We start from the raw sequence: 20,580 nt of genomic DNA, 5'->3' as shown, positions 1-20,580 counted from the left end.
ACATTTAAGGACATGGACAACATTTTGACATGCCAAAGGATTTTGACTCAACAATACAAGCAAATATAAAGAAGCAAGAAACCACATTTGTTGGAAATACATTAAGCTTCTCAAGCTAAGAGATAAAAAACAAAGAAACAAAAAAAAAAATCCCACAAAAACCAATTCCTGAGTTTAAATCATAAGCTAAATCCATCTATCTTGCCTTCTGCAGGGTTATTGGAAATTATATTTTAAACCAGACCAAACAAATTTCAGCAAATTACACATATCTAAACATGAAGCTAAAATGTCACAGCAAGGAACAGAGATATGAATGTGCCCTGTAACACATTGCTGGTAATCCTTCTTTGGCAGATCCAAACTAAAGTCAATTACAAGTTCTTTAAAGTTGTCAGACCATTTGTTCTGCCAAGATTTGTAAACCAAGGTTGTCTCTAAAAACTTTCAGATATATGCTGTTTAAGCAAAGAAGAAGCCGTAGTTGTGTTCTAAAGATGTGAAATGCTCATCCATCCCACACTCTTAATTCCCACTCATTTAACATCTAAACAACAGCAAACAAACATTTTAAAAAATCTTTAAAAAAAAATACAGTGACCCAGTCAAGTCCAACACATTTCTACATGTTCTTAACACTTGTCTCTGTCTACCAATCTGAATCTAATGCCATGTCACAATTTCAGCAAACCTCAAATAGAATCAAAAGTTTGATGACTGATGAATAATGATAGCATCAGACGATCAACTTTCCTGTCCTACGCCAAGAGCAAACAAATCTTTGAGAATCACTCAAAATCACCCCAGAATAAAGTCCTGTATCTATGTTCTTATCATATAAAAGCTCAATCTAAAATATGACAACAGCCTTTTGTGATCTCCTAATGAAGGAGGACTTTCACAGATATTTTTTTCTTTTCTAAATTTGCTCCAGATCCAACCCATAGCTTCAAAAACTCTACTGAACGAGAAAGCTATAGTGAATGATATCTGTACAATGTCCTAAATAATCAAAAGTTTGGCACGGTCAACCTTACTTTCTTGCTTTGCTTCACTTTTCTTCAGCTGACGAAGAAGACTGCCACAGCCTCTCAAAACAGTCTTCAATGCTCGTAAACCCCAATCATAGTGCTGCTGCGGTGTCAGAAGCTCCCTAAATTTAAAAACAGCAATACTTTAACAAGCTTTAGGTGATAATGCCTGAAATTTTTGTTTGGAGAATGAATATGCTCATAACATGGTTCTGGGCAAAAGAGAAACTTATGAGTATCTGCAGCGCCATCTGAAATGCATTTCAGACATACAAGCAATGACACTCTAAAATCTTCAGAGGAAGTATATTCAACAGTTAATGTTTTTATTATTGTCCCTAACAGCATTAATTAAAACCTCTGAACTTTGTTCTCTTTAATATGCATACTTATAACTAAATAGTCACTTCCATTTCAACAACTTCTAGAGTCTAGATTCAACCCAATGCTTGTGAATATTCATACGCTCACATTCACATTTAGTGAGCATAATAGGGGAGCAGAACTTTGCCACCTTGAGATTACAATTGCATTCCAGGTATTTTCACACCTGAATCTCCCAATATATTACAATAATTGTATTCTGTAAGTTAAATTAGTATCTACAGATTTCCATGGTATACCATTCAGATTTAAGACCTTTATTTGAATGTAAAACTTTAGACGACTTCAAACCCACATTTTTATACCTAGTTTTGTTTCTGACACATACCTTTCTGCATTATCCAAGTTATAAAATATTACAGAATATTAACAGAAAGTATATGCAGATTGTATCCCTACAGTCATGCTTTGGCATAGTCTAGATGGAGAAGAAACCAAATGGCAGTGAGATAAGCACAAAGACCAATGCTAAAATAAAAGCAGGAGGGAAGAGAATTAGTAAGGTAGCATGCCTAAGGAAAAAAAAAAAAAAAAGAAAGGAAAAAAAAAGCTTACCTTGACAGGTTAAAAATAGCCACTAATTTTCTACCAAGTATTTTAGCATCCTTAAAGCCTTCTGAATACAAAATCACTTCTGCAATGAGTTCGTTGTCTGGATGAGTCATAGCAACTGGCCTAAAAAGTTGTTTGAGGTTATCCGGCAGCTTTTGTCTTCCTCCGTAACCTTTTCCAGCAGGATTCAGTGTGATAAAAATTCCAGAATTATGATCCATTTCAACCTAGCATTAGAAGTGCATTGCAATAGTATATTGACATATGAAACAGTACTGAGAAATGTTGGGTGGGCTACACTTAGTTACAGTAGTCACCCAGTTGTTTATAGACTATTTTTATAAGAAGAAAATAAGTAAGTTTTGCTGTACCTTTTTGCCAAGCATCTCACATACAGGACTCTGTCTCTTCAATGCATGTTGAATTGTCTGAATCTGCATAGATACTGCAGACAATACAGCTTCCTCAAGTCTATTGAATTCATCAAAACAGCCCCAGGCACCACACTTCACTAAGCCCACAAATATGCGCCCCATTGACTTCACATCAATGCCCTTAAAATTAAAAAAAAAATATCAAAATTCAAATAATAAGAAAATAATGAAAGACTGTCTTCCCATCTATTAAAAAATATGTCATTGGAAATATCCACAAATTTCTAATGGAAACTAACAAATTATCAAAAGTATTTCTAGAGTATAATATTCCTTCATGAAGTATGGGCACAGATACCCATTTCTTAAATTATACAGAACCATATTCACCTCATCACAATTAAAGACTAATACTTGTCTTCCAAGAAGTCCACCCAGGGCCTTTACTGATTCTGTCTTTCCTGTTCCAGCTGGACCATAGGGGTTTCCTCCAAGGCCCATCTTCATAGCCTGAGTAAGAGTTAGGTAACACTTATCTGTCAAAGCTGTATAAACAAGTTTAGGGGAATTACCCTGCAGAAACAAAAAAAATTACATTGATTGGTAGACAGAAGTTATTGACAATGTAATTTCATTAATTTCATTCATAAGTCATTAATTCAAAAATATAACACAATGGTCAAGATTACTGTACTGTTAAAATATATTAATTTGTTTACAGTTACAAAGCTTTTATATCATATTATGAAGATTTTATATCAAATGTCAAAGCATTGTGCAAATTTTTTTTAGAATTACAGAAAAGGGATCAATACAGATGAAACTGCACTCTGATGTATAACAGTAGCAAGCACATTAGAAAATATTTGTATGATAATGTAGCTGCCTTCCATACAACTTACATTTACCCCATCGATATCAAGAATAAAAATGATTACCCTATCTTTTAGTATTTTCTATGAAACAGCATGCTAAGGACACAACAAAGTTGAAAAAATGACAACATTTGGGAGGCAATCAGCAGCATGTGTGAAATGAGAAGGTGTTTGACATGTATATAAAAGCATCAGGTAAAAATTATAAAAGTACCACACCTGATATTCGTAAGTATATTGGAGTTCAGCATCTACCATCTGAACATAACATTTTTGGTCTTTCATATAAAACCTCAGCTGCTTCTTCCAAACCCAGTCTTCAACACTGTGAACCTGAGCTTGATTCAGCTGCTTCACCACATCAATGTTATGAATGATATCAAGAATCAGAGCTTTAAGCTTGAGCTCAAGGATTCCCGATTCTGCAAATAACCACCAAAAAGAAAAACAAAATCACAACAGCATAGTAAGGAGGAGACACATTATCCATTCTCAAGTTCATTGTGATGCTTTCTATTAACAGCAGATTTTATTCAGAACTCGTTTCAATTACACATATTAATTATCTAAGGCAAGCAGCAAAAATGAGATCCTGACAGAGAATGTGAATTACCGTGTAACTTTAGTCATTTAGAAGTGATTTTTGTCTGCCTCTACACTCAATAGAGAGATAGAGGCTTATCTAGAAAGCAATTTATTCTAGGAGTGTTTACAACCATGTCCCCTTCAGTAATCAGTGTGGCACAATCTGTTAATTGATCTGTTGAGGATCTGAAAACCATACTACACACACTCTGGAGATTTTATTCAGGCTAATTAGGGTGAGGTGGAATTAATGTTCATTAACAGAGTGGGTGCATTACATGTACTCTGAGAACACATTGTTTAGCTTAGTTTCATTTGAAAGAAATCCAGTTTGTGTGCTCCTACACCTATAAATTATCAGTAAACATATAAACCAAAAAAATATTAAAAGTTATTTAAAAACTAATTTAAAAGGCTTGCAAACATATAAATGCTCCAAGATCACTTTTAATCTAAATAGAAACTCATTGCTCACTCTGAAATATTAAATACATTAATCTTGGCAGTATTAGATGGGCAACTTTATGTAACTCAATTTTATGAACTCAGATCAAGACAGATTTATATAATTTCCTGTTTAAATAAACAGAATGGTAAATACTATACAACTACACAATCATTATAAAGAATTATATATTAATAATAATTTTTATACCTGTACTCCCAGTATATTCTATACTAGTATCAATGCTAGTATAATGCTCCAGTTTAGCCATGAGCTCTAATTCTAACTGTTGCAGATTATGGTCTTTGATAGCACTTTCAACATCTTCAGTGAACTGAATTTGTTCTGCCAAGGAAAGAATCTTTGAAAGAGAAAGTTCAAATTAGATTTTATAAATACAGAAGACAAAGAAAAGTTTTTCAATTCATTTGTAATTGCTTATTATATCTGATATTTGAAGTATTTTACTGTATCATTTTTAAGCAAAGCCACACACTTGCTATGCTCTTAAGAATGTCTATAGCCACCTTAAAACCTGACAAAATCTAGTGAAAACTTGCAACGTAATCTAATTCAGCAAGCCCCTTAGCTGTTCTACAGCATGTGGTAGCAAAATTTTTAAAGTACCTTTTCCCATTAAATATGTCAGATGAAAACTACCATATTGTAAGCATGCTGAGCCCATATTCAACAGGTTCAGGAGCACCTCTGACTTTTTTGTGTCATTGACCTGCTAATACAGTATTTTGCATTCCAGTTTCTAACACTCCACTTATGTTCTAACTACTTTATGTTCACTGGAAAAGCTCTGTTTGAGCTATGAAGGTTCAGTCAAACTTGGACTGGAAAGATCTGTAACAAAAAATTCTACCAATTATGCCACTCAGAAGATTTGTAACAGTAACTACATTCTGGGGAGGGAGAGAGGAAGCAGCAGACCTGTGAGGGAGTGACAGACAGGATCACTGAGTGCATGGGGTGATGAGACCAGAAGAGATCACAAAAAACAACAAAATAGGGCTTAAGCAGCATCACCTCCAGCACTTGCAAGTCAGCAAGGAATTGCCTACAAGGCATCATTATGGAGAAATCCCCCGAACCCTCTCCAGAAACTCAACACGGTGGGATGCGTCTCTAGAATGCCTGTACACTAATGCCTGCAGTACAGGGAATAAACAAAGAATTAGAGACCTGTGTGCAGCTGTGGGGCTACGATCTTATTGGGATCATGGAGAGGTGGTGGGGTGGCTCCCATGGCTGGAGTGTTGAAAGGGAGAGATAAGGCTCAACAGGAGGGGAAGATGATAAGGGGGAGTTGCTCTATATGTAAGAGCATCTGGAGTGCATGGAGCTCTGTCTGCAGCTGGATGAGGACCCAGCTGAGAGCTTATGGGTTAGGATTCAAGAGAGGACAGATCAAGGTGAAATTATAGTGCATGTCTGCTACAGGCCATCTGACTGGGAAGTGGATCAGGCCCTTGACAGACAGATGGCAGCATCCTCACATTCACAGGCCCTGGTCCTCATAGGGGACTTTCACCACCCCAGGACCTGCTGGAGGGGCAACACAGCAGGACATAAGCAATACAGGAGGCTCCTGGAGTCCATGGATGACAACTTCCTCTTCCAAGTGATAGAGAAGCCAGTCAGGACAGGTGCTTTACTGGACACAGGACAGGTGCTTTACTGGACACAGTCCAGTGAAAAGACAGTTAAGGGACTGGAGCATCCCTCCTATGAGGAAAGGCTGAGAGAGCTGGGACTGCTCAGCCTGGAGAAGAGAAGGCTCAGGGGGGTATCTTAGCAATTTTTATAAATACCTGAAGGGACAGTGCAAGGAAGATGGAGCCAGGCTCTTTTCAGAGGTGCCCAGTGACTGGACAAGAGGCAATGGGCACAAACTGAAACATGGGAGGCTCTGCCTGAACATCACAAAACACTTTTTTACTGTGAGAGTGACTGAGTACTGGAACAGGTTGCCCAGGGAGGTTGTTGAGCCTCCATTCCTGGAGAGATTCAAAAGCTGTCTGGACACAGTCCTGGGCAAACTAGCTATAGGTCGCCTTGCTTGAGCAGGGGAGTTGGAGCAGATGATTTCTAGAGGCCCCTTCCCACCGCAACCACTCAATGACACTGAGTGATTCTCTGTGCTACTGGACAAAATTGCATAAAAGAATTTCACGTTCATGACTACTTCCGCTTATACAGCTAAGCTCTAGAAACCATGTTTTAATCAGATTCAAAAAGGGCTTTTTATGTTACTAAGGTCTTAACAGCCCTTCATGTAACATTCACTACCAACCCAAGATCAAGATTTACATCAAATCTAATAAATAGATGAATGTTAGATCAGGCACCATGTAAAAGACTTGAGTATTTCAAATGTTTCCAAAAGAATTATAAGGACACATATTTTTAAAAATTTCTCTATACTATAAATGAATAAAATGGATTTCTTTGGGATTATTTTCATCCAAATCCAAATGTATACTTCTTCATAAGACTTCAAAAAATAACTTATTAGGTAAATCTAAGACTACACAGTGGCATTACTGAATCAACTACTACCTGGGAAGGAAAGACTGACGGATCGATTGAACCTTGTGATTTTTTTCCAGCATCAATACAGTCAATTAACATTTTTTTCAGGGTCTCCTTCATCTCAAAAGCCAAACTGTTCAGCCACACCTGACAAAGAGATGAAAAAACCTCAAAAGTTACATTACAAAATAATTTCTCAAAGATGCTTGAACTATACTTGGATGTGATTTTCTTACCTCCACATCATTTGACAGAAGAACTTTATTTCTAAGTGGCACAGTTTCTCCTTCTACAGACTTCATGGCAACTATGTATTTAAATTCTTCATCAAAGCTCACACTATTAATGCCTATTAATCAGAAAACGGCAATGAAGATATATATTGTTAAAGTCAAACATTAATTCCTTAGTGTGTAGTAGCGTAAAGTGAGAAAAAAAAAAAAATTCAGCAACAGATTATTTAGCTTTGAAAATCCTTATTTCTAAATAAGTACATTTCAGAAATGAAGATTAATGCATTACCAGCAAAAAGTTTCTTAAGATGAGACTGGATAACGAGAGGATTCATAGACTGTCCTAAAATTTCTAATAAGTCATCATCTCCAATGAAATAGAATCTTGGAAATGCTGAGCGCTTTTCCTATATAAAAACAAAATAAATCATTTTTGTTGATTTAAATTAAAACTAACTAACTTTCTTTATAGAGAACTATATTAATGTCAGCTGTACCTCCAAAAACTCATTCAAAGATCTCTGACATCTCTGAAGCTGGTCAAGTATGGTAATTAAGGTATTTCTTATTCCTGTCCAGGCATTCAGTGATGTTATCCTGTTGTCACTCTTGATATCTGACATAATGGATCTTGACAGAAAAAAAAATAATGCAATAATTCATAAAACAACCACTGCAAATGTAGTTAAGTAAATAAAAACTAAAGCACAGGTAAGTCATATAAATATCTAACTTTCAGTTTTCATTATTAATGATGAAACATTTCAGAATTTACATCAATGTCTCTCCAATGTAATTTAATAACAACTGTTTCCTGCTAAAATTTCTCTTCCCAAACCCAAGAAAATTCAATTCTTGACTTTTATTTCCTTCTGAGAAGTCATTTTAAATCAAGACAGATAATGGTACATATCTTTCTACATTTCTAAAATCTCCTCCCTTTTTATCTCCTTGACGTGTTCGAAACAAATAAACCACCTGTTTCTCCCAAAGTCTATCTGTGCACTTTCTTAGTGAACTAAGTGCTTGCCTTTTCAAGACGTGATTCTTGAAAAAACAATTACATTGCCTCTACTTCTGTTGACAAGATTGATCTTGTGTTTGCCTGCCTTGCTCATGAACTTCGACATTTCATGTGATTCCCTTCATGGAGACCCCATTAAATGAAATCTACTTTATCACCTTTATTCTATTTATTCTATTTATCTATATCTACTGAATTCCTGTTGATGACCCGCATGTCCATACGTATTCCAATTGTTCCATGTATTTTCACCATGAATAATGTTCTAGCCTACATGTGTCAAAGACTACGAAAAGTAAGTCGCATTCCATAACACTAACCTGAAGTCTTCATCAACTCTGTTAAAACGAGCCTGTTCTTTGGGCAGAGCTCCATGACCAAATATTGGTTCCAAATAGACCCATTTCCTTTGAATTTGGTTTAAATTCTGCAGGTACTCATCCAACTCAGACAGCTTTTTTTCCCAGATGGACACTTTATCTTCAAAACCTTTGTAATATGGAGAGTCCTTAAGGGACTGCAGAAGACAGCGATGATCTCCAACTTGGTTGACTATGTCCTTCCAGTCTTTAATAAGCCTGATAGTCTTGCCTTGGCTATCTTCATAATCTGTTAATGTAAAGACAGCTCCAACTCCCCAGAGTTCAAGCTCACGTAATGCTTCTCTGATTGTGACTTCACCTTGGGCCCGACAATTCAAATCCTATTTAAAAGCATAAATAGATTTCATTTGAAATCAGAGAGCTTGCAATAAACTTTCCATTCAAAAATATAACGTAAATTCTATTTCCGTAGTAATAAAAATATAAACATGCATACAGAACAAGATACACTAGATAAAATAAACGATAAAATAAAATAAAGTACTTTTATTTGAAATTATTCATACCTTAAGTTCCATGGCTTTTTCTATAATGGTATCCATCACTTTTAGCAGATCTCCAAATAACAAACCCTCCAGTGTTGTGCCTCGAGGAAGACCCAGAAGACGAAAGAGATCCAGCCAATGGTCTGGAGAAAGATGCTCTCCTCTTACATATTTTAGGAGTGGAATTATCGTCTACAGGAAAAATGCACATGTGAATCCATCTAGCCTTTATGAAAATCATATCTGATTACAGAGTGACATGCTATTCAAACAAAACAAAAATGTACATTCTTAAACTGAAGTACATTTTCAATTCCTGGATTTAATGTTTAGGAGTATAACTATGAGGAAAACTCATTGCTAAATGTGTGTCTATGTTCACTGTAAGGAACTAAAAGGTTCTCAAAATGTTCAAAACAGTATCAGAAGATGAGCTACAGAATTAAGTATATTATCCAGTAATATGAAAACATTTGTTTTACACCATTTTGTAATTAGCATCTTACTTTATATTTGTCCACTTCTTTTTGCAATTTTACTGTCATTACAGTATGTTCTTCCATTTTCCTCATTTTGTCATGCCAGTTAAACAAAAATTCTTCAAATAGATATGTTTTACTCCTGCATAAAAATCAAATATAAACAGGTCTTAACAACACAGTACTAGAACCATTCTCATATGTCCATGAAAAATAAAGTAAGAAAATCATACCTAAAAGTAATCCAGTCTTCTTTGGCGTTTTCCTGAAAATCTTGATAAAACTCTTCATACAATGCCCAGACTTCTGCACAATTCTTAATGTCTTGACATACAACTTTTGACAGTGAGAAATCAGGCTCTTCCAATTTAAAATGATGGCATTCTTCACTGAATAAAAAGATCATTGTATTAAACATTACATTATTCCATCATACATTTACTGTTTAAGAGATGATATCATATGGAAATAATTACACTTTTCCAAGAAAAGCTATTGGCTTCACTGAAGAACATTGCTGCCAACTGCAATTTCCTTAGTCTCCTTCTTTAATAGAAAGGATGAAGGAATACAAGGGATAATTCTCCTATACAGCAATCTTCTCCCATATTCACAATTATTTTCCATAAACTTTAATTTCTTTCTCTTTTATGAGAAAAGTGAAGTAATTTGTGCCCCCAAAAACAAAGCTTGAAAGAAAATAATTTTTAATTGATTATTTCTTCCTGTTAGGTAGAAAGAATATGCTAATTTTATTTATTATCATATTTAAGAGCCAAGCTCAGAATTTAAATAGAAAACATTGTCCACTAAGGATTTGGGATAATAAGCTTACTGAAAGTAGGCACCTGGAGCCAAAATCCTTTCCTTTTGCACAACGGTCTATCAGGTAGGACACTGACTCAAGAAATGGGAGAGGTGAGCTCTTACCCACTTAAGTTACAATAGGACTGAAGTAATAGCTCCCCCTGCTTGGACCAGCATCCCAAACCTTCTCTTAGTGAGAATTTCAGAAGTCAGAATCAAGACTTTACTGTACAGCCTCCCTTATGTGAAAGCCTAAGTGACTTCTTGAATTTTTCATTCCAAAAATCTCTAGAAAAACTTAGCTTGAGAAATTCATGTTATATAAAATCAGCAATAAGGACCCTGAAAAACTAATGAAAATCACGTAACACAAGTAAAATTAAATTCCTCATGTCATCTGTCGTGTTAAAAATTAGTTAACATTTCCTGAGATACTATTGCTGCAAAAGATCCACACAGTAATGAATAAAGTATACATGGAAATAAACATACATACATGAGCTTTTCTTTCACAATTTCAAGTTCATCAAATTCTTTTTTTTTTTCCTTTATGATCTGAGCACTTTTCTCAAGCGCATCCTGATCACCTGTTTCAATGACATCATCACTTGGCTTTAGCTGATCCCAACGAGCTTTAAACTTTTCCAGGTCTTGAAGATACATATTAATACGTGAAATCACATTTCCTTTCATCATTTCAATCTGTAAAGCAAGAGTTAAAATTAAATTCCTTCAATGCTTTGTCACTACAACTATGATCAAAATCAAAGTATCAACATCAAAACTTGATCAAAACTTGATAACTTGACCAAAATCAGACCCAAAAAACTTCTTGTATAATACCCAAAGAAATAGTTCATCTTCATTCTTCTGGGTTTTTTTGAAAAAGGGGGCACTAATTTTTTTTTTATGGTGGTATTTGAGACCTATTTATTTGGCCTATGCTACCCATTTAGCCTGCATCTTCTAGCTCATAGAGAAATCGCTGTATTGTATGGCATATTGATATCTTCAGTAGAACTTCAAACGAGTTCAGCAATTTGCCTATGGACTGGAATTACAGGAATGCACATAGTCCAGCAAAATTGTGTGGAAAGAAAATAGCAAGCATTAGTACTAAAAACATGATAAAGTAATAAAAATGCTATCTTTTAACTGTTATCCTGTTTTCCTCAGTTAACCATTGCATTCATTAAGCCATTTCTGTCACCAGAAGTACAACAATGTAATATTCATTTCAACACCAGTTCAACAGAAGTTTCACCTCGTTACTGTTTAGACAGTTTAATTACTCTTCCTTTAAAGGCTCTCCCTCAACTCAGTAACGTTGCTGTTAACATTCAACTAAGAACATTTATGGATTTAATCTAAGAAAATAATATTTCCCCAGACTTACTCAAAATAATATCAACATTTTTAGGTAAAATATTAATCTTTCATTGTTACCTGTTCTGTAATCATAAGCTGGTGGCTTTCCATCATTAATTCAAATTTATCCCATGTAGCTCTTAGGTTACTGATAGTATCCAAACCTGCACCAGCCACAGTTCGCAAAAGTTTGTTTTTATCTTCAGCCTCTTGAAACAGGAGAAAAATCTAAATTCAAATGGATTAAAAGTGTGTATGTAAAAATTCAGCAAATTCCGTTTATCCAAACTATAAGCAAATACCTAAGAATCATCACCTGTGTATGCACAGATTATACGCTTATATACAGCTACTTTTTAATCACTGTTTATAGAATAACATTAAAACACTGGAAAATAGTATCGGAGGTATTTCAAAAAATTCTAAATCTTGATCCTGACATGAAATATACAGAAGAGAATGTTTACTATGAAACAGGTTAAGTGCCTCTTTATGCTGATTCCAGAACAGCAGCAGAGCAACAGAATTCAGTAAATATGTATATGTGTGCGCTGTCTCTGGCTGGGATGGAGTTTGTGTTCTCCATAGCAGCTCATACGGTGCTATGCTTCACATCTGTGATGAAAACACTACTGACAACACACTGTTTCATCTATTGCTGAACAGTTTTCCCACAGCACCAAGGCCTTCTTTCTTTCTCATTCTGCCTCCCCACCTCCAGTGAAGAGATTGGGGGTACATATGAGATTGGGAGGGGACACAGCCAAAATTGGGTGGAGTGGGGTGTAGGTAGGTTAGACATCTTTTGTTCAGGAACAGGCTGGGCATTGGTCTATCCATGGGAGATGGTGAGCGATTGCATACTTGGTTTATTCTTTCTTTCTTTCCTTCCTTCTTTCTTTATTTCTTCCATTTTTCCTTCACTTACTGAACTATTTTAATCTCAATCCATTAAGTTTCTCACTTTTACTCTTCCTTTCCTCTTCTCCCGTCCCACCAGGGGTGGGGGAGGCCATCTGAGCGAGTGAGGAAGTACATGAGCGGCTGTGGGGCGCTTAGCTGCCTATCAGGGTTAACCCACAACAATAAGGAATAATAAAAAGGAGGAATAGAGACATTTCAAATAAACAGAAATTATACTCATATAAAAGAGCACATTTTTTTCCCATGATAATGGGAAAAAAAATCCATTTTTTCCCACATTATTAAGAGCCAGTCAAATAAAAAACCAAGCTTTTTTAAACTATGTGAGAAGAAACTGAAAGAAACACACATAGTTTTACACATTTACCAAAATGTCCTGTTATGTATGTTTTCCTTTATAAATTAAGGGGTAACAACAGACGCTAACGCTAAGGAGCAATACTGTTTTGTAAATTATAGAGAATTAATTCTCTTCAACATCCAACAATTCTCCTGGAATTCCTACAAAATGTAAATACTTATACCCAACCTAATACAGTCATTACTGAGTCAGCAGCCAAACAGTTAAACTGTATCCAAAATTAAGCTAAAATTAGATGTCTGTACGTGGGCTTGTTAAGTAGGCATCTAAAACTCCATAATCACCAAAGATTGTTGAAACCAACCATGAAACTCAATCATTTAATGACAGACGTTTCCAGCATTACTTGAGATCCCTTTATCCCATCTGCCTTACACCCACTGCCTCAAAAGTTATGGATCTTCCATATCTGCCACTGTTGTATGGTGCTCCCAGATATGCCAGAACATTCCCAAAGCAGTAGACGCCTACGTATGAACAACTGCATTGAGCTCCTAATGGAGTTAAGAAATCAGTTCAGGAGGATCAGTCACAAGGTATCTACTTTAGGGTGAAATGGACTGCTTTAGGCTACGACTGACTACATTCACAGAATCACAGAACCAAAGGGTGGCAGGGGTTGGAAGGGACCTCTGGAGATCATCTAGTCCAACCCCCCTGCTAAAGCACGTTCGCCTAGAGCAGGTCACACAGGATCACATCCAGGCAGGTTTTGAATATCTCCAGAGAAGGAGACTCCACAACCTCCCTGGGCAGCCTGTTCCAGTGCTCTGCCACCCTCAAAGTAAAGAAGTTTCTCCTCATGTTGAGACAGAACTTCCTGGGCTCCAGTTTGTGCTCATTGCCCCTTGTCGTGTCACTGGGCACCACCGAAAAGAGCCTGGCCCCATCCTCTTGACACCCATCCGTTAGATGTTTATAAGGGTTGATAAGGTCCCCTCTCAGTCTTCTCTTCTCCAGGCTAAAGAGACCCAGGTCTCTCAGTCTTTCCTCGTAGGAGAGATGCTCCAGTCCCCTCATCATCTTTGTAGCCCTCCGCTGGACTCTCTCCAGTAGTTCCCTGTCCCTCTTGAACTGGGGAGCCCAGAACTGGACACAGGACTCCAGATGCGGTCTCACCAGGGCAGAGTAGAGGGGGAGGAGAACCTCCCTTGACCTGCTGGCCACACTCTTCTTAATGCACCCCAGGATACCATTGGCCTTCTTGGCCACAAGGACACATTGCTGGCTCATGGTCAACTTGCTGTCCACCAGAAATCCCAGGTCCTTCACAGAGCTGTTCTCCAGCAGGTTGACCCCCACCTAGTACTGGTGCATGGGTTTGTTCCTCCCCAAGTGCAGGACCCTACACTTGCCCTTATTCAACCTCATTAGGTTCCTCTCTGCCCAGCTCTCCAGCCTGTCCAGGTCTTGCTGAAAGTCAGCACAGCGTTCTGGTGTGTCAGCCACTCCTCCCAGTTTTGTGTCATCAGCAAACTTGCTGACAGTGCACTCTGTCCCTTTGTCCAGGTAACTGATGAATACCTTCAGCAAGACTGGACCCAGTACTGACCCCTGGAGAACACATTCACTAGGGACTCGATTCAGTTTCTCACAAATACATGTCCAGGGCCTTTTGAGATGCCCTAGGCCACCGGCCTGGCCTCCAGTTGCAACTACAGAAAGGTAAAGGCCTCCCAGAACTCCTCTGTTACGTCTGCCAGTCCTGCGTGGATGTTGCATATGCATCTCAGTAACTCTAGAACTGCACTTGTGGGCAACTGAACCATACTTCCACTGAGTATATTAGCATACACACTGCAGACACCTGCACATACACACATAAACTCAGACGCATTCACTTAGAACTAAATCCTTTTCTGGACAAATATTGTTCGATTGGAAAGAGTCAATATGGCTTTTGTAGAATTCCACAATTTTGTAGAACCAGAGTTCTTTAAAGGCATCAGTAAGGGTACAGATGAAGGAAATTAAAATTTTATATTCCAGCTGGGTTTCCAGAAAGCTTTTAACACAAACCCTCACCAAAGGCATTTAAGGAAACCTGCTACCCTTGACATAAGAACAAAGGTCCCTTGCAAAGACAATTAGTTGAGTAAAAGATAGAAAACAGAGATAGGAGCAATGGCTAGCTCCTGCATTAGAAAAAGGTCACCCATGGTGTTCTGCAGGTAGCTGTGCTGGACTGCTCAAGGTGTTTATAAAAGAGTTGAAAAAGAAGACTAGCCTGTGAGATGATAAAGTTTACTGATGATACTAAGTTATTGTAGGCATTAAAATAGTTCACCTGTGAAGAACTGCAGAATGAACTTAGAAGAAATAGCGACTGACGATACCAGTGACAAACAACATTCAAGTAGATAACCATGAGTGACATAAATTTCACATGTACAAGTTGAGTTCTGAGCTAACAACTGCACTTCAGGATTGCTATTTTGGGATTATGACAGCCAGTTTTACAAAAATGCCAGCTTGATATGAGCAGTAGGGAAGTAAATAAAATGTTAGGAGTCACAAGGATCAAAAAGAGAATAAAAAAGATAATACTGCTATTTCATCGTATAAATCCATGGTTTGTTCATAACCTAAATATTGTACAAAATTCTGTTGGTCCCACAGAAAAAAGATTATTGCAAAACTAGAAAAGACTTACCAAAGGGCAACAAGGATGACCAAAGTTATGAGTAGGCTTATGTATAAGAAAAGATCAGTTAAACTAAAACTCTTCAATCTAGAAGAGAGATGGCTGACACAGGACACAGCCAAAAAAAATTACAATTGTGTGTCATGAAAAGGAAGAATAGGGACTGATTGGTCCATACCTCTTCCCATGTAAGACTTAAACGGTATGAACTCAACAGATGGCAAGTGAAAAAAAAATGAGGGGTCCTTCATGTAGTGGGTAATAGACCTACACTTTACCAGAGGGTATTTTGGATGTCAAAGGTATACACGCTTTCAAGAGGAGACAAGACAAGGCTGTGGAAGACAAATCCACTGAGTGTTACTATAAGCTCAGGAACTACATAATATTCAAAAAGATTCTGGTTGGAGGCTACAAGTGTGGGAAAGCATCAAATATGCTACCTTGATTTTGTATTTTCATCTAGGCAGCCACTTTATTCTACTGCTGGAGACAAAATACTGTGCTACACGGACCGCTGCCCTGACCCTATAGGGCCGCTGCATGTTCTAAACTAGTTACATTAAATGTAAGTTTCCATACTAGAAAGCAATTACATTTTTTGATAGGTGTTGTCCTGGATATGATAAAATAGTATCTTACCCCTTCTTTTTGTTCATGTAAGTTTAAATATTTTAAATTGTCTTCTGCTATTTCCTCTACAGTCTGAGGCCTAATCACTAATGTTTCCATGGCATCAGTGAGAAATGAAGAAACATCACATAGGTGAGCTATATAAAGGTGAAAAACAAAGTTATCATGGAGAAAATATTCATAGTAATAAACATCCAAATCAAGATGACAAACGTACTGTGATACAATACTGTTATAAGGTATTCGCTTAAAAAAAAATGCAGACCCCAGTCTTATACGCTGCTTCAACAAAAATTGCATGTTTGTGTTTACATAGTTTTTCAAATGTAACCCACTGTGTTCAGTGTATGATCTAGACGGTAAGTATCAGGCTTCCTTCTGAGAATTACACATAAATATGTAAAGCATTTATTTATACACTTTCAAAATCTTTTTTGGGTAAATGGAGAAAACCAGATGTTAAAATTGCTTTTGGGATTTTGGCGGGGGTTGTTTGTTTTGGAGTTGTTGTGTTTGGGTTTTTTTAGAAACTGACTAACTAAAGCCACCTTGCTTTAAATATTGAAAAGATTCACAAACAAAAGCCTGATTAAGCTATACATTGTATTTTCCTACCAAGGCAGATCCTTTTGGTACTGCGAAAGGAGCTGCACAATCCAAGGGAATAATACATCTTCCAGGAAACAATTCATCTTTCAGGCTATGGAAATAATTCACTTTCTGCATAACCCCTGTTCTGTTTCCTGTGCTGATTGTTACATTTAAAGCCCAAAGCACTGGTATTTCTCATCATCTACAGCTTATTCCATTTTGTCTACCTGTTCCAGATACAGATAGACCACCCAAAAATAGGGAATTTTGCACTCTTTAACACTCTGCATTTTGAGAATCTAATTGACAAGTAACTCTATGGAATAAGTCTTGATGATTTAAGACTCTTCATGAAGTATTTCAATTTGTGAAAGAAGAATCTAATAATACTTTTAATTACAACATTTCATGACGCCTCCTTCAATTACCCTCAAATGCCTAAGAAATTTTCCTCCCTCAAACATCAAATAAATTTTCCTCCCTGAAATGACACAGAAATTCTCCTTCAGACAAAAGAAACATGCAAAACAATGTTCATGTGTATTCTTTTACATGCGGAACAGATGTGGCCAAAACAAGTGAATGGAAAAGATGCACGTGGACATCAAGGGGTCTTAGGTCAGCCCTGTAGTGAACACTTAGTAACAGATTGCTTTGTCTGCACTGTTTTCTGCAGCTTACTGTGCCCATGAGCAAAATATTCCCTAAAAAGAGTATTTACATTACACAAATGTCCACAAGTACAAGAGGAACCAAAAATACTACTCATTAAAGTTATTTACCTTGAACAGATTTTCTCAAAGAAATGACAAGAACATCGTACAACTTCTGGATGAAATCATCAATTACAGTTTTCACAGGGTTGCAATTAACCGTTAAACAATCTATCCTGATGGTACTTCAAGACAAAAGGTTAAAACAGAGCAAATACTCAATAGCATACTTACATGTCAATATCTCTAAGATCTATGTACATCAATAGTTTACCCTGATTTTTTAGCCTAATAAGAAAAAAATTCCCTCATAATTCTACAAATAAAAGTCATAGCTTATTGGGAAAACTACCCATAGTATTGAAATATTTACAACCATTATGCACATATATGCAGTTTTATGGGGACTAAGGTCTAACGCTCTGCTCCTCCAAACAGTTAGAAAATTGCTTGATTTTATATAACCAATGTCACTACATTTGAAATGACTATTTCTATACTCAAAGAGAAAAATATTTCAATTAGTTGTACAGACATGTCTTTAAATCTCTAATTTCCATGAGAATTTACTAACCCAGGCTTCAGCAGTTCTAAGAACAGAAGAAAAGCCATAGTGAGTCATTTCAAGGCCCCATATCTAATATTTCACAGTGACCATAAGTAGATGCATAAAGAACACAGAAAAAGGACTACCTTATTTGATACCTTCCCGAGTATCTTCCCTCAACACCAATTATTTTCAACCCATGGCACTTCATAGCCACATGTGGTTTCTGGCTATAAGACACATCGGCCAATTTCTCTTCTATTCACCCCAGTATGTCCTTGTACTCATGAAAATCTTTACTACTCAGAATATCACTTAGACAACATGTTCTATCAGTCCATTCTCCTGCATTAAATGTCACCTCTTTTTCCTTGTTCTGAACACGATTCCCATCAGTTCCATTTGAGAACTCTAACCATTCAATACACTAAATTCTATGTTAAAATATGTAAGAATAAAAGCCTACACTAGCATATCTTAAACTATAAGTTGTAAGAGGCAACCGAGCATTTCAATAAAGAAATTATTTAATGTATAAACATTCACTAAGTCTGTTCCTAACTGCCACCTATACTCCACATGTACAGGACTTAGCTAAAAGAATTGTTAAAGTATCACCGTGTTTTGTAGTATTTCAGAATCAACCCTGAATTTTGAGGGGGTTTCCTATCATATCAAAGGAAGGCATGGAAAGTTTTCAGAGAAAACTGTGCAGATAAAAGGGAATAAGTGTATAAAAATAAAACTGAAAAAAATCTAAACATTTTAAAAGTACATCAATATTTTAAACCACTTGAAATTCTAAAACATACATCAATATTTTAAACCACTTGAAATTCTATCTATATCTCCACGTAAAAAGAATAACTTTATTTTACTATTACCTTTAAAGTATCTGATAGAATACATTATTCAAACAAAACAATAGAGTTACACTATACCTTGGAAGACGCTCTGCTTCTTTCCCTCTCACTTTCAATGCTTTGAAATTTTTTTCCCAGTCCTGTTTGCTAGAAAGATGTGTCTTCACCAGAGTTTCCATATCTACTTGGCCAATTACGATCCATTCCTTTTCAACGTGATTTTTGATTTCATGGAAAAGAAATATTTTCCAGACTAAAAGACTCTGTTTCTCATCAATATTAAAATACTTTAATAGTGTTTTCAAGGTACATTCTCTTTAACCTTTGTGCTCCTTCAATTACCTACAGATTCTTTCAGTGCAAAAATCAGGAGCTACAAAATGGTTTGACATACACATTTAAGGATAATCAAAACAGACATTGAACAAGAGTAAAAGGACAGCTATAATACAGAGATCTCAATGGGAACTGTACATATGCTTCAAGCTAGGTACGTGCTTAAGCGGTTGGCTTAACATGGATGGACTTACTAAGCTTTTGCTTCTATGCCTTGCAGAAAAGCACAATAATGCACAAATGTCATTGCTCGGTTATTTCTAGAATGTCCAAGGACAATAATACAACAAATGTCATTACTCAGTTACTTCTAGAATGTCCGAAGCCTAAAATGATACGAATATTTAGAAAAAAAAAAAGCATGAGTCAGGCAAATATTGAAAATACCTTGAACTGATTAGAAACGTCTGTCAGCTTTCTGAACAAATCCTCTGCCTTACTGAAAGCAGTCAGAAATCCATTTGCATTTCTTTCAGTCATAACAGCGAATATGGACTCTTCTTCTGCTTCACTTACTCCCCTAAACTGATTTGGAATGGAAATGAATCTCTTCATTTCTCTATAATATCTAGCTCGTACTTCTTCAAAAGGAGGTCTGAATTGCAACCGGCCTTGCCTAAAAAAGTGAAACAAATCATACAAGAACTAACATTTGAATGTAATCTGAGCCAGAATACTTTCTTGATAGAAAAAAGAAAACATCTTACTTGAACGTTAGATCAATATTTATTTCTGGTAAATTCTCATTGAGTGCTTCTAAGCCCATTTGATACTGATGCTCCAGAGCCTTGTAAAGTTGGTGATTCCAGTGCTGTCTCCAAGCTTTCATATCACATGATTTGAAACCCTAAAATGTAACAACGTTTATTTTTAATTTTATTTTATTCTATTCCTCAAACCATAATTATAAGCTGAAACTAAGCTATATGCCTGAAGACCAGGATCTTAGTAAAATTCAAAGAAGTATCACACCACTGGAACAGGCTCCCCAGGGAAGCAGTCACACCACCAAGCCTGGCAGAGTTCAAGAAGCATCTGGACAATGCTCTTAGTTTTAGTTGTAGTCCTGTGAGAAGCAGGCAGCTGGGCTTGATGATCACTGTGGGTCCCTTCAAACTCAAGATATTCCATGATTCCATGACCAGTTTGAATATTAAGAAGATCTAGAGCCATTACATTTATTTCAAATGAATATAGGAATAAAGAAAAATATTCAAATCAAACCAGTCTCCATGGCAGTTTAGCATAACAACTTCACTGAGGTTCACTGTCCATTGGTTTACTATGAGATTCTTCAAGGTTACTCTAAAATGCACAGGACTGCAAGAAATAAGATACCGAGCCAGCTGAATGAGATCTCTAATCCTGTATTACACCTTTTATTTTCTTATGATATATAAGC

General features: G+C 36.5%; 1 protein-coding gene across 3 annotated transcripts in view; it reads right to left on the bottom strand.

The window, feature by feature from the left end:
• DYNC2H1 (dynein cytoplasmic 2 heavy chain 1) overlaps nt 1-20,580 on the bottom strand; it is a 178,648-nt gene that overhangs the window by 142,791 nt on the left and 15,277 nt on the right. The window contains exons 16-36 of one of the 3 annotated variants that reach the window (XM_086481759.1): nt 19,886-20,025; nt 19,566-19,794; nt 18,921-19,048; nt 17,502-17,617; nt 16,138-16,265; nt 11,645-11,794; nt 10,695-10,900; nt 9,625-9,780; nt 9,419-9,533; nt 8,934-9,104; nt 8,365-8,747; nt 7,518-7,650; nt 7,310-7,427; nt 7,024-7,136; nt 6,815-6,934; nt 4,457-4,607; nt 3,436-3,638; nt 2,732-2,914; nt 2,339-2,521; nt 1,971-2,194; nt 1,038-1,153 (exon numbers count right to left, since the gene is read on the bottom strand). In XM_086481759.1, coding sequence (XP_086337885.1) covers nt 1,038-1,153; nt 1,971-2,194; nt 2,339-2,521; nt 2,732-2,914; nt 3,436-3,638; nt 4,457-4,607; nt 6,815-6,934; nt 7,024-7,136; nt 7,310-7,427; nt 7,518-7,650; nt 8,365-8,747; nt 8,934-9,104; nt 9,419-9,533; nt 9,625-9,780; nt 10,695-10,900; nt 11,645-11,794; nt 16,138-16,265; nt 17,502-17,617; nt 18,921-19,048; nt 19,566-19,794; nt 19,886-20,025 — 3,466 coding nt within the window. Of the gene's footprint in view, nt 1-1,037; nt 1,154-1,970; nt 2,195-2,338; nt 2,522-2,731; nt 2,915-3,435; nt 3,639-4,456; nt 4,608-6,814; nt 6,935-7,023; nt 7,137-7,309; nt 7,428-7,517; nt 7,651-8,364; nt 8,748-8,933; nt 9,105-9,418; nt 9,534-9,624; nt 9,781-10,694; nt 10,901-11,644; nt 11,795-16,137; nt 16,266-17,501; nt 17,618-18,920; nt 19,049-19,565; nt 19,795-19,885; nt 20,026-20,580 lie in introns of those variants that run through there. The other 2 variants (XM_086481761.1, XM_086481762.1) reach the window with 2 other exon arrangements.

This window comes from Leptosomus discolor, chromosome 1 (genome assembly GCF_034619465.1).
Source record: "Leptosomus discolor isolate bLepDis1 chromosome 1, bLepDis1.hap2, whole genome shotgun sequence".
Classification (NCBI taxonomy): Eukaryota; Metazoa; Chordata; class Aves; order Leptosomiformes; family Leptosomidae; genus Leptosomus; species Leptosomus discolor.
This window is presented reverse-complemented; position numbering and strand designations above follow the sequence as displayed.